The sequence below is a fragment of the Atta colombica genome, unplaced genomic scaffold (genome assembly GCF_001594045.1).
Source record: "Atta colombica isolate Treedump-2 unplaced genomic scaffold, Acol1.0 scaffold9, whole genome shotgun sequence".
NCBI lineage: Eukaryota > Metazoa > Arthropoda > Insecta > Hymenoptera > Formicidae > Atta > Atta colombica.
Window position 1 is genome coordinate 2,661,539 of NW_017259583.1, and position 15,119 is coordinate 2,676,657.

Below are 15,119 nucleotides of genomic sequence, written 5' to 3' on the forward strand. Positions count from 1 at the left end.
TCTCTCTCTCTCTCTCTCTCTCACCTCCCCTCCCTCTCTTTGATATGAGTAATACCTAACATATTGAAATAATAACACATACCTCTGCTGATCTACTAGATATCCAACAGCTTGCCAATTTGTATCGTCATTATGAAAATTTGTAGCCACATTTCCTGCTGCCACGAATTGATGCATCATTCTGTTACATGTTATTAACGTTAGTTCCTTTTCGAAATCTTGAAATAAGTAGCTGCCATTGCGACTAGCTACTTAATATTTCGAGAGCTTTCTTATTATAAAACTTTGGATCACGAATTTTGATATTACTGGTATCACACAGTAATATTTGACATATTGAAATAATAACATATACCTCTGTTGATCTTCTTGATATCCAAGAGTTTGCCAGTTTGTACCGTCATGAGGAGAATTTACATCCGAAACATCATGAGCAAGGAATACTATGCTATTCGTGTTATTTCCTTCAGAACTTGATATATATTCATTAGTAAATATTACTTAAGTTGAAATATAAAAATATAATATAAATATAACATTTAAATTATATTTATTAAATGTTTGACTCAAATTTATGAAGTTTCTATATTTAAATGTTAATTGTTCAATATATTTACGTTAATTATATATAATAGAATACATTGATATTTCAAGAAGAATAAAATATATCGATATTAGTATTTTTGACCTTTATTGATTTACGTACCTCTGTTGATCTATTTGATATCCCAGTCCTTGCCAGTTTGTACCGTCATAATGAGAACTTACATCCGAAACATCATGACCAAGGAATACTATGTTATTCGTGCTATTTTCTTCAGAACTTGATATATATATTCATTTAGAAAATATTACTTAAATTGAATATAAATATAACATTGAAATTATATTTATTAAATGTTTGACTCAAATTTATGAAGTCTATATATTTAAATATTAATTGTTCAATATATTTGCATTAATTATATATAACAGAATATATTAATATTTCAAGAAGAATAAAATATCATATATCGATGTTAGTATTATTTACCTTTGTTGATTTACGTACCTCTGTTGATCTATTTTTATTTGATATCCAAGACCTTGCCAGTTTGTATTATCATTATGAGAACTTACATCCGAAACATCATGACCAAGGAATACTATGTTATTCGTGTTATTTTCTTCAGAACTTGATATATATTCGTTAGAAAATATTATTTAAATTGAATATAAATATAACATTGAAATTATATTTATTAAAAGTTTTAACTCAAATTTATGAAGCCTATATATTTAAATGTTAATTGTTCAATATATTTGCGTTAATTATATATAATAGAATATACTGATATTTCAAGAAGAATAAAACATATCGATATAAGTATTATTTATCTGTTAATTTACGTACCTCTGTTGATCTACTTGATATCCAAGACCTTGCCAATTTGTACCATCATAATGAGAACTTACATCCGAAACATCGTGACCAAGGAATACTATGTTATCCGTGTTATTTTCTTCAGAACTTGATATATATATATATATATATTTTTTTTTTCATTAGTAAATATTATTTAAATTGAATATAAATAACATTGAAATTATATTTATTAAATGTTTGACTCAAATTTATGAAGCCTATATATTTAAATGTTAACTGTTAAATATATTTGCATTAATTATATATAATAGAATATACTGATATTTCAAGAAAAATAAAATATATCGATATTAATATTATTTATCTTTGTTGATTTACATACTTCTGTTGATCTATTTGATATCCAAGACCTTGCCAATTTGTACCGTCATAATGAGAATTTACATCCGAAACATCATGACCAAGGAATACTATGTTATTCGTGTTATTTTCTTCAGAACTTGATATATATATTCATTAATAAATATTACTTAAATTGAATATAAATATAACATTGAAATTATATTAAATGTTTTTCAAATTTAAGTCTATATATTTAAATGTTAATTGTTCAATATATTTGTATTAATTATATACAATAGAATATACTAATATTTCAAAAACACTAAAATATATCGATATTAGTATTATTTATCTTTGTTGATTTACGTACCTCTGTTGATCTGTTTGATATCCAAGACTTTGCCAGTTTATAGCATCATTTTGAGAACTTACATCCGAAACATCATGGCCAAGGAATACTATGTTATTCGTGTTATTTTCTTCAGAACTTGATATATATTTATTAGTAAATCTTACTTAAAATTGAATATAGATATAATATTGAAATTATATTTATTAAATATTTGACTCAAATTTATGAAGTTTATATATTTAAATGTTAATTGTTCAATATATTTGCATTAAGTATATATAATAGAATATACTCATATTTCAAGAAGAATAAAATATATCGATATTAGTATTATTTACCTTTATTGAGTTACGTACCTCTGTTGATCTATTTGATATCCAAGACCTTGCCAGTTTGTACCGTCATAATGAGAACTTACATCCGAAACATCATGAGCAAGGAATACTATGTTATTCGTGTTATTCGTATTATTTTCTTCAGAACTTAATATATATTCATTAGTTAATATTACTTAAGTTGGATATAAATATAACATTGAAATCATCTTAATTTCCAAGAACGTACCAATATGTACTTTCTTCGTGATAACTTGTAGTCATATTTACTGCTGCTACGGGCTGATGCATCATTCTATATACATTATATTATTTTAACATTAGTTCTTTCTTGAAATTTTGAATACCCATTCGTACAGATATTGACAGTTAATTAATTTTTTTATCATAAAATTTTTGAGTCACGAATTTTGATAGTAACACTTGACATTAAATTAGTAACACGTACCTCTGTTGATCTATTTGATATCCAAGACCTTGCCAGTTTGTACTGTCATTATGAGAACTTGCATCCGAAACATCAGCAAGGAATACTATGTTATCCGTGTTATTTTCTTCCGAACTTGACGCATGTTCATTAGTAAATATTACTTAAATTGAATATAAATATAACATTGAAATTATATTTATTAAATGTTTGACTCAAATTTATGAAGTCTATATATTTAAATGTTAATTGTTCAATATATTTGCGTTAATTATATATAATAGAATATACTAATATTTCAAAAAGAATAAAATATATTGATATTAATATCGTTTACCTTTGTGGACCATCTTGATTTCCAAGAACGTAGCAATATGTACTTCCATGATTGTAATCAAGGAATTGTACCGTGTCATCGATGTTAATTCCTTCAGAACTTGATATATATATTTATTATTTAATTTAGTCAATATTTAATTAGTAAATACAACATTTAAATCACATTTGTTAAATGTTTGACTCAAAATTACATAGTGCAATTGCTGCAATTATTGCAACTTACAACTACAAGTGTTTTATCAATTGCGAAATGTTTAAGTAAATTAAGTAATATACTAAATTTGTAATGTACTTAAAATATATATTATGTATTTATAACTTAAGAAAAAAAATATTAATATTTTTATTACAGAACATTTACCTTTGTTGATCTTGATTTCGAGGAGTTTGCCTATTTATATCATCATGATGGGAGCTTGTAATTGCATTTTCATCTGCAGCTCCTTCTTCATACCTTAAATTTCCATTTATATGATATTGACAATGAGATCTTAAGTCATTTATTATTTTATGTGTTGCTATAAAATACGCTAACTAATATATAATGTAATTGCTGCAACTATTGCTGCAACTTACAATTAAGTATTTTATCGATTGTGAAACATTTAAATAAATTAAGTAATATACTAAATTTGTAATGTATTTAAAGTATATATTATGTATTTATAACTTAAGAAAAAAAAACATTAATATTTTTATTACATAACAGTTACCTTTGTTGGTCTTGATTTCGAGGAACTTGCCTATTTATATCATCACGATGGGAGCTTGTAATTGCATTTTCTGCAGCTTCTTCTTCATTCCTTGAATTTTCATTTATATAATATTGACAGTGAGATTTTAAATCATTAAGGTCCGGTTGTACTAATGTTACTTTGACTTTAAGTAATACTTAAAACTTTCTTCATCTCGTTTTAAAGCGAAAGAGAGACAGAGACAGAGAGAGTTTTAAGTCTTGCTTAAAGTCAAAGTAACATTGGTGCAATCGGGCTTTATTCCTGTTGCTATAAAATACGCTTAATTAATATAGTGTAATTGTTGCAATTATTGCAACTTACAATTAAGTATAAGTAATCAATAGGCTCTAAAAGAAAAATCTAAAAAATAATAAATAAAATGCCAATTTGAGCCAACATTGATTATTCGTGTGTATATTATACCATTTATTCAAAGTAAATTATAGTTATAACGTATACGTTTCGAGGTCAAGGTAATTAAAAAGTTAATATAAATAATAGTTAAAATAAAACTTTAGTTCACTTACATGAAACAAATTAAGAGTTGTTAAGTTGTTTCATGTAAGTGAACTAAAGTTTGATTTTAACTATTATTTATTATATTAACTTTTTAATTTATTCATAATTGTACTACAGTAAATGGAACAATCTAATAGAACAATATGTACAATATATCTTAATAAACAGTTCAACCATGACAGTCATATAAGTCTATTATATTATATTATATTATATATTTTATATTATATATTTTGTGCGGATAATTTCATGTTAGCAATTTGAAATATTTTTTATTTCGACAGTTGATTCAAAATAAAAAATCTTTTTCTTTTTAATAAACTTAGTAATTTGATGACCAAGATTAACTCGGATATCACTACCACAGTTTTTTTCGTATTTTATATTACGTTAATAGTTTTATATTCGTATGCACTATCATTCTGCAATTTTATAATTAATAATTTAAGGAAATTTCTTTGTATTGAAGAGGATTTTGATCGTAGGTCGAAACATATATGTTATAATATTCACTTTGAAATGGTATAGTATACACATGAATAATCAATGTTGGCTCAAATTGGCATTTTATTTATTATTTTTTACAATTAAGTATTTTATTGATTGCGAAATGATGAAGTAAATTAAATAATATATTAATTTATAATGTACTTAAAATATACATTATGTATTTATAACTTAAGAAAAAAAAACATTAATATTTTTATTATATAATAATAATTACCTTTGTTGATCTTGATTTCGAGGAACTTGCTTATTTATATCATCATGATGGGAGCTTGTAATTGCATTTTCAGTGGCTATAGATTGTTGTGTCCGTGGTTGTGTTTTTCTATTTGCATTGTTATGTTTAGATTTTTGTCGAGACATTGATTTTAAACATTGATTTTTTTTTGAACAAATGTGTGTTAAGACATCTGTTCCGTAAAATATGTTCTTTTTAACACTGCAATATTTACACAATGCGCTAAATTCTTTTTCATCTATTTCAAAATCTTGCGATAGAGACTTATCCGCAATTTCTTTTCGTACAATAGTTATTATTTCTTGATGATGTCTTTGCAGATGCTTTTTTATAAATGGTATATGTGCTTGATGAAGTGAAATGTTACAAAATTTACATTTTTCTTTGTATAAGTCTACTTTGTCAAAGTATCGCCATATCAAATCATTGTTATTTACCCATTTTAAGCGATCTTCTTCATTCCATATTTCATGCTTATGGTATAAATGTTCCTTTATCGTTGTTATCATTCTATTTATAAGCTTTCTATTTCGATTTATATAAATTTGATCACAACCATCTATATTGCACTGTACAGTAAAATTGTCTAATTTAAGAACATGATTCCACACCCACTTGTTTGATCCTTCTAGAGCTGCCATTACATCCGTACAACATCGCGATGTATCACTAAATATGAAATATCAATCAAACCAAGGAAAATATTTAAAGAAGTTATTTAGAAAAGGTTGATGATAAGAGAGAGAGAGTAAAACATAATTTTTCACTAATATGTAAAGATTATTGATTGAATCTTTCAGTTAAGAATATTGTCTAATTCCTACTTGTTCGATTTCTGTTGTCAATCAATCAGATTAAGATTAATATATTACTATATATTTTACACACCTTGACTTGAAAATGAAGTTTAACATTGAAAATTGATACAAGTTTATATTTGGAAATATTTCTTGACTTTTTACTGTAGACTACAACAACATCGTTTATCACAGTTATTGTAATAAACGTTAAGGTAAATAGAATTAAATAATATACTAAATTTTGTATATGTATTAAAGTATACGTAATATATTAATAATTTAAAAAAAGTGAAACATTAACATTTTAATTACATAACAGTTACCTTTGTTGATCTTCTCGATTTCCAAGAGCTTGTCTATTTAAATTATCATGGGAACTTGTATTTTCATTGGCTATAGATTGTGTCATTGTGTTATTATCTTCAAGTTCTTCGTTAAGATACCTTACACATTGATTTTCTTGCATGTGATGTATTAAGGCATCTATTCCGAAAAATATGTTCTTTTCAACATTGCAACATTTGCACCGTGCATTAAATTCTTTCTCATGAATTTCGAAATATTGCGATAGAGACTTATCCGAAATTTCTTTTAGTATATCAGCTCTTATTTTTTGACGATGGTACTGTCGCAGATGATGCCTTAACGATGGTATATATGATATGAAAAGTGTATCTTTACAAAATTTACATTTTTCTTTGTATAAACCTACTTTGTCGAAATATCGCCATATTAAGTCATTGTCGTTTTCCCATTTTAATCGATCTTCTTCATCGTATTTTTCATGCTCATGGTATAAATGTCCTTTTATCATCATTGTTAGTCTACCTTTATTTCTATCAAAAGTCGTATAAGTTTTATCACAATTATCTATATTGCACTGTACAGTAGAATCGTTTAATTTAAGTAAATGTTTCCACACCCAATTGTTTGATGTTTCTCGAGCTGCCATTACATCCGCACAGTGTCCCGATGTGTCACTAAATATGAAATACCGATCAAGCCAAGGAAAATGTTCAGAGACGTTGTTTAGGAAAGGTTGATGATAGAAGAGAGAGTAAATAATTTAATATAATAATATTTATTATATATATTATTATTATATTACGTATAATTTTTCACTAATGTAAAGATTATTGCTTGAATTTTTCAGTTTTTTAAGAATCATGTTGTTAATTCCTACTTATTGTTGTCAGATTAAGATTAATATTATATATTTGACATTTTGATTTGAAAATAAAATTTAACATCGAAAATTGGTACAAGCTTATATTTGAAAATATTTCTTGATAAAATATCTTGAAATATTTTTTTACTGTAGGGTACTACAACATCGCCGTTATTGTAATAACCGTTGAGATAAATAAATTGAACTAAATAATATACTAAATTTTTAATATGTATTAAAATATACATAATATATTAATAATTCAAGAAAAGTGAACATTAACAGTTACCTTTGTTGATTTTCTCGATTTCTAGGTTGATTATTTATATCATCATGATGGGAGCTTGTATTTGTATTTTCAGTGACTGTAGACTGTTGTGTCATTTTGTTCACATTATTATCTTCAGATTTTTGTTCAAACTTTAAACGATTCTTTTTTAAACAAATGTGATGTGTTAAAGCATCTGTTCCATAAAATATATCCATTTTATGATTGCAACGTTTGCACGATGCATAAAATTCTTTCTCATGAATTTCGAAATGTTGCGATAAAGACTTATCCGCAATTTCTTTTCGTACACCAGCTCTTATTTTTTGACGATGGTATTGTCGTAGATGATCCCTTAACGATGGTGTATATGATACGGAAAGTGAATCGTAACAAAATTTACATTTTTCTTTGTATAAACCTTCTTTATCGAAATATCGCCATATTAAATCATTATCGTTTTCCCATTTTAACCGATCTTCTTCATCATATTTTCCATGCTCATGATATAAATGTCCTTTTATTATTACTATCATTCTACCTTTACTTCTATCAAAAGTCGTATTATAAGTTTTATTACAATTATCTATATTGCACTGTACAGTAGAATCGTCTAATTTAAGTAAATGTTTCCACACCCAATTATTTGATCTTTCTCGAGCTGTCATTTCATCCACACATTGTCGCGATGTGTCACTAAATATGAAATACTGATTAAGCCAAGGAAAATGTTCAGAGACGTTGTTTAGGAAAGATTGATAGAAGAGAGAGGAAAACGTATAATTTTTTACTAATATGTAAAGATTGTTAATTGAATCAGTTTTTTAAGAATCATGTTGTTAATTTCTTATTCTGTTGCCAATCAATCAGATTAAGATTAATATTATACATTTAACACATTTTAATTTGAAAATAAAATTTAACATCAAAAACTGATACAAGTTTATATTTGGAAATGTTTCTTGATTTTTTTATTGTAGGCTACTACAACATCACTGTTATTATAAACATTGAGGTAAATACAATAGATTGAATTAAGTAATACACTAAATTTTTAATATGTATTAAAATGTACATAATATATTAATAACTTAAGAAAAATGAAACAATAGTTACCTTTGTTGATTTTCTCGATTTCCAGACTGACTATTTATATTATTATGGGAGTTCGTATTTGCATTTTCGGTGGTTGTAGACTGTTGTGTCATTCTGTTCACATTATTATCTTCAGGTTTTTGTCTAGACCTTAAACATTGAGTCTTTTTTAAACAAGTGTGATGCGTTAAGGCATCTATCCCGTAAAATATGTCCATTTTATCATTGCAACGTTTGCACCGTGCAATAAAATCTTCCATATTGATTATATAATATTGCGATAGAGAGTTATCCGCAATTTCTTTTTGAACATCAGCTCTTATTTCTTGACGATGACTTTGCAGATGCGACTTTATAAGTGGTACATATGATTGACGAAATAAACCACCACAAAGCTTACAATTTGCTGTATATAAGTTTGCTTTGTCGAAATATCGCCATATCAAATCATTATCATTTAACCATTTTAATCGATCTTGTTCATCGTATTTTCCATGTTCATGATATAAATGTCCTTTCATCGTCATTATCACTCTATATTCACCTTTGTTAATCATTGTATAAGTTTTCTTACAATTATCTATATTGCATTGTATAATAGAATCGTCTAATTTAAGAACATGTTTCCAAATCCAATTGTCTGATCTTTTTTGAAGTGCCATTATATCCACACAGAGTCGCGATATGTTACTAAACACAAAATAGCGATTATGCCAAGATATTCAGAAAAAATTGTTTAGGAGTCAATGAAAAGGAGAGAAGAGAGAGAGAGAGAGAGAGAGAGAGAGAGAGAGAGAGAGAGAGATAGAGAGCGAAACAGTAATTATTCACTATGGTGTAAACATTATTGTATTGATTGAATTTTTCAATTAAAAGTTTCTTTTCTGTTCATTCGATTTGTGTTCTTGGATATTTAAATTAAAATTAACATTTATTTTAATATCTTGAATAAAAAATAAAATTTAGCCATGAAAAGTACAATTTACGAAATTTTAAAGTATATTTCTTGACTTTTCTTGTATAATTATTACAACATCGATTATCATCGTTATTGTAATAAACATAGAAGTGAATAAATTTAATTTAATTTTTTAGTAATAAATTAAAGACAAAAAAATTAAAAACAAAAAAAAGGGAGCAACTCTCAATGACGTATGTTATCAATGTCATGATTCTGAGTTTCTGAGAAATAAGTTTTTGTCGGCACTTATACTTCATTAAAAAGTCATTAACAATCAAAATCAATAATTATTTCCCCACTTTGCATTAATGACTCTAAACAGAGAAGGGCGGGGGAGAGGGGAGGGAGGAATGAGATCTGCCATGGGCGCACAACTTTCGCGTGGAATATACGCCTCAATATATGTATATGTAGTATCTCATTTCATGCGGAGAGTCGTGCACTCCTATAAGGATTCGGAATAACCCCGTGTCCTTGCAAAAACGTGTTTCTAATTGAATTCTGAGATGATTTTTCCTTTACGAAAATTTTATTCAACGCTTACTTTCTGAATTATTAAAGCATAAAGTTAGCGAATCATTGGCCTTATAGAAAATAAGTAGGACCGACCGAGCGATCACTTGTTGTAATCAGCTGTCTAAGCCATACAGTTATTCCGTTCCACATAATAAAGGCACGCTCTCTCTCTCTCTCTCTCTCTCTCTCTCTCTCTCTCTCTCTCTCTCTCTCTCTCTCCTCTTCCTCCCCTCTTCCTCCCCTCTCTATTCCCTCTACCTCTCCTCCTCTCCCATCCTCTCTTTCTCTCTCTCCCTTCCTCCCTCTCGAATAAGTTAATGAGAATAATGAAAACAGTGGATCTGAAACAACTGGTAATGGGACCAACAAGAATCGAATGTGTTTCGATATCACTGCCAGTACTGGCAGTACTGAAAACTTGTTCCGCTATTACTACATAGCGCTGCGATAGCGTCTAGTTCCCTCAATTACGTCATAAATGATAGTCATATTGCTACTGCGATTACTGCTGTTTTCGAGGTGAAGCAGTTACAATGCAATATGGCATCACTTAAAGAAGCACAAAGCACGCGTCGAAATATTCGATCCAGGAAATAAAAAATATATACATTATATTTAACTGCAGAAGATGCATATATTTTACCGAAAATGACTCTTAATTTCACATCTGAATATGTATTCATTAACTGTGTCCATTTTTTAACATGAGGTTAAATTGCTTGAATTGGTGATCCCATAATTAATTCATAATTAATTCATCTTCTTTAGAAGAACAATCGCTGCTATTTTCGTTCAAAATTTATTGACAATTTAGTACGTTTATCCATGTCTGTTTACACTACTGTCAGTTTACTGCAAAGCCGTTCCGAAATACGACGTTACAGTAATGCTGGTAGTACCACAGTAATTTTGAAACGGCAATTGTGACGGCACTGTTGTGACGTCATGATGATTGTACTGCCAGTAAAAAGGGAACACACCCATCGTTGGTTCCTCAGAGACGATAAATGATTTAGTCATTACTAACGAGGAAGTTGAGATAACAGTAAAAAATTAATAAAAAATAACGGATTATTCAATAATTGTTTTACACTGGGATGTGAGTGTGAAAAAGAGAGACAACAGAATAATTGTATGTGGGGATTATAAAAAAATAGATGTGGAAAAATTTATGAGAATGATTGGCAATAGGTTAAAAGGTAATAATGTTAATGATATAGCGAACTTAACTATAAATGCGATAGTAGAATGTTTGGATGTGGTTGCATCTAGGAAAAAAATTATATTAAAAAATAAGGCAAGGAAAGCAATAGTTTTCTGATATAATTCGTCAAATGGAAAAACAACAAGATGAGACAAACTGGCATGAATAAATAAGAGTAAGGATGACTGGGAATTGTATTAGAAATGGAAGAATAAGGTGGTTGAAAAATGTAGAAAAGCTAAGAAAAATTATTTAGAATTAAAATTAAATAAAAACAAAAATGATCCCAAACAAATGTGGGGATCGCTTAGGGAGATGCTAAAGGGTAACTCGTTTAGTGATACTATATATAGAGAAATTCAGTTTAGTGATACAATAATTAAAAATACATGAGATGACAAATATAATTAATAGATATTTTGCGGATAGCATATTAAGAATTGTAGAAGATGATAATACGATGAATAATACGAATAAATATATCGAAAATAAATTTGAAGTATTTAGTGAAATTGAAGTAGGTGAATTAAATCGAAGTTCATAAACTAGAAAATAAAAATTGTACACACAGAAGGGAATAACTGTGAAAATTATGAAAAAGGTAGTAACGGCAAAGAGGTAAAGATATATTATGTACTAAATAAATCGTTAAAGAATAAAACGTTAAATATTCCCTAGTGAATAGAAAGAAGTAACAGTAGTTGATATCATACCAAAAATAAGAACGAAAAAAATTATAAAATTTAGCTCAATAAATAAATTACCGATTTACGAGAAAATAATTGAAATTATAGTTCACAATCGACTAGTAAAATATTTAGAGAGTAATAGTTTATTGAAAGAGAGACAAAGGATTTAGATCGAGGCATTCATGTGAGAGTTCTATAATGGGTAATATCAAACTGAAAAAAAATAGGTGAAAGAATGATGATAGGAATTTATATTGTATTTTTAGATTTAAGAAAAACATTTGAATTATTGAATAGAAATATTTTGATACAGAAAATGGGGTGATATAGATTAAAAAGGATGGTATTTAGTTGATTTAAGAATTATTTGGAGAACAGAACACAAAGAGTTAAACTTAATGGAATTTTCACAACCTGTTGCAATGAAGTGGGAGTTCAACAAGGATCAATATTAGAACTTTTGTTTTTGCTCTATATAAATGATTTAACGAGAGTTAGTGATAATCGTGAAATTAGATTATTTGCAGATGATATACTAATACAATATACCAAGTTATTCGAGCCAAGAAATAAATGATAATCTTAATGATGAGATGGGAAAAATTGAGAGATGTTTGAAAATTAATAGATTACAATTAAATGTAAACGAAACTAACGTTATGTTAGTCAAAGGCGTAGAAAAAAAGTATCGGAAAGCAATATGAAAGTAATATATTAGAAAACACAGAATTAAAAGTAGTTAATGAAATTAAATATTTAGGTTCTATAATAATCTTAACTTTGCAGCACACGTTAATTATTATTATCTTGGGAAAAAAATAGGATCAAAATTAGGGGTATTTCGACGAATTAGTGAAAACTTAACCGTATATGAGATTGTATATAAGACGATAATTGCTCCGTTATTTGAATATTGTTCACCGATATTATTGAATTTAAGTAATAGTAATATGAAGTATCTACAAAAGCTGCAAAATAAGGGAATGAGAATAATATTACGATACAATAACAGAACAAGAATTGAAGACATGCTTGAGACATTGTGTTTTATGTCTAGTGTAAAGGAAAGAATTAAATACAATGTTTGTATCTTTGTACATAAACGTAAAATGGTAAACGGACAATGTCTGAGTTATTTAAGAAATAAAATAGAGTTAATAGAAAGGGAAGGAAGAGGATAAACTAGACAAAAAGGAATTATACTTATAAGTAGATGTAAAAAAAATTAGAGAGGAACAGAAAATGCTGTTGCATGATAGGTTTAAAATGTACAATAATTTATCAAAAGAAATAAAACAAGAAACTGCAGAGCTTGCTAGTGTCATATATTAGATAGAGAGGGTTAGTGAAATTCAAAAATATTATTAGATAAGAATTTATGTAATGTAGAAAATTAAATGTTATTGAGTATAAATATTAAAGATTATTATTAGTATTATTATTATATTTAATGTAGCTAATAAAACCAATTAATCAATCAATCCCTCTCCTTCTCTCTTTCCTTTTCCCTCTCTTCCTCTCCCTCCCTTTTTCTTCTTCTCTCCCTCTCCTGCTCTCCCCCCACTCTCTCTCTCTCTCTCTCTCTCTCTCTCTCTCTCTCTCTATATTGCTTACCTTGCACAAATTCGTTGTTTTTATACTGTTTAATGTGACCGATAAATTTCGATCACGACGTTGAAAAACAATGCTTAAGCACTTCACGTTTCCATGTGACAAATTAATTAACCTTTAATACACACGTCTGGGTCATTCGTGTCCTGCGCATTTCTTTTTTTTTTTTTAAATATTAAGATCATCTGGTCAAATACCGGTCTTTTTTTATTTCTAAAAAAAAGTTTAGCATCTAGAAAATAAGTTTTATATGTTACCGGCTTCGATAAGTACCGGTTCCTGTAAGTCTGTTCTACAATGTACTTTTTATTCCCCTGTTTCTTGTTTTTTTGCTTTTTATCCGATTTTTTGTTTTATATTACCCGAGATAAAAATTAATAAACTTCAAAAGAAACAAGAAATATAATTGTCGATAAAATGGTTGCAAAGGAAAAAATAACAAAAACAGGAAATAAAGAGCACATTGTAGAATAGGTTTTAAAGAGATCCTAAAGCCACCTGTTTTATCGATTAAATCATATAATTTTTGTATAACAAATACTTTTTTCCTCTTTCATCGAAAATCCTTTTCTAGGATTGAAATACGCATTATATGTGTCTGGGAAGTGGAGTCTATGTCGAGAACGATAAAAAATTTCAAAATTGATATATTTTTTACCAAAGACATAGAAAATGGACTGCGCGATATCTAAGGCCGATATTCATAGTTACATCTTATATTCAAGCCTTCTTAAGTACGATCTTAAGAAGTTATGAACCAATCAGAGAGCCGCATTAGCATCTTAAGACATTACTTAAGACAGTCTTGAAATAAGAATCAACTATGAATACCAGCCTAAGTAGTATAGTCGACAAAAATGAGAGAAAGGGATTATGGACGGCCAATCTCCCTCTCATTCTCTCTCTCATTATATCATTAAGTGGAAAGAGATAAAGCTTAGCTATCTTCCAGGGTCCTTTTCTCTCGTTTTTGTCGATACTAAACTACTTAGATTGGATTGCGCAGTCCATTCTCTGTTTTTGTTTTTTACTATTTCTTAGTGTAACATGGCGTCTCAGCTGTCAAGTCGTGACAACACTTGTTTGATATGAAAGCTTTGCAACCTGTACGTACGAAATAGTGGTTCCCAGACACGTAGTTTACACGAACAAACAACGTCGAGTTCTTAGAATTAGACTTAGACGTTTTATCGCGACGAATTTGTTATACGAAAATTGACACGAATGTGCAACTGCGTGTATCATAGGTTGCGTGAGATATTAATGTGGTAGTATATAAAGGCATGTCGATGCGCGACGCGCGGTGCGACCTCTGGTGACTTCGTCGGAGTTCAATTCGCTTTAGGATTCCCTTAAGGGGATGCCGAAGCCGTCTGTATTACTGATAAAACTCTTCCAAATTCGATAGTAGTGACACAGTATATACAGTAGCGCAACTCTCTGTCGGCACCTTTGATGTTAGTATTTCCCAAAATGGAGTGCACACGCGCAAAATAAGTAAGTTCCTTAGTAGCGCCATCTGAATTTCTTTCTTAGTTGCTCTTTATTTTTCCGCGCTCTCTCTCCCTCTCTCTCTCTCTTTCTCTCTCTCTCTCTCTCTCTCTCTCTCTCTCTCTAGGTCGTTTGTACATCAAAGTATATATAT

General features: G+C 28.4%; 2 protein-coding genes across 4 annotated transcripts in view; one reads left to right on the top strand and one right to left on the bottom strand.

Annotated features, from left to right (window-relative positions):
* Positions 1-13,534, bottom strand: part of LOC108693347 — a 13,903-nt gene extending 369 nt beyond the window's left edge. Inside the window, exons 1-17 of the mRNA XM_018202241.1 lie at positions 13,478-13,534; positions 8,515-9,183; positions 7,420-8,094; positions 6,286-6,942; positions 5,142-5,831; positions 3,875-3,964; positions 3,523-3,615; positions 3,160-3,258; positions 2,844-2,957; positions 2,625-2,690; positions 2,417-2,542; positions 1,749-1,865; positions 1,394-1,510; positions 1,052-1,174; positions 707-823; positions 356-472; positions 83-181 (exon numbers count right to left, since the gene is read on the bottom strand). Coding sequence (XP_018057730.1) covers positions 83-181; positions 356-472; positions 707-823; positions 1,052-1,174; positions 1,394-1,510; positions 1,749-1,865; positions 2,417-2,542; positions 2,625-2,690; positions 2,844-2,957; positions 3,160-3,258; positions 3,523-3,615; positions 3,875-3,964; positions 5,142-5,831; positions 6,286-6,942; positions 7,420-8,094; positions 8,515-9,155 — 3,941 coding nt within the window. The 5' untranslated portion in view covers positions 9,156-9,183; positions 13,478-13,534. The remainder of the gene's footprint in view (positions 1-82; positions 182-355; positions 473-706; positions 824-1,051; positions 1,175-1,393; positions 1,511-1,748; positions 1,866-2,416; positions 2,543-2,624; positions 2,691-2,843; positions 2,958-3,159; positions 3,259-3,522; positions 3,616-3,874; positions 3,965-5,141; positions 5,832-6,285; positions 6,943-7,419; positions 8,095-8,514; positions 9,184-13,477) is intronic.
* An 802-nt stretch (positions 13,535-14,336) lies between these two features.
* Positions 14,337-15,119, top strand: part of LOC108693317 (islet cell autoantigen 1) — a 6,067-nt gene continuing 5,284 nt past the window's right edge. For 2 of the 3 annotated variants that reach the window (XM_018202199.1, XM_018202202.1), the window contains exon 1: positions 14,337-14,580. The gene's annotated coding sequence lies outside the window, so the exon portion shown is untranslated. Of the gene's footprint in view, positions 14,581-14,784; positions 14,846-15,119 lie in introns of those variants that run through there. The other variant, XM_018202198.1, reaches the window with a different exon arrangement.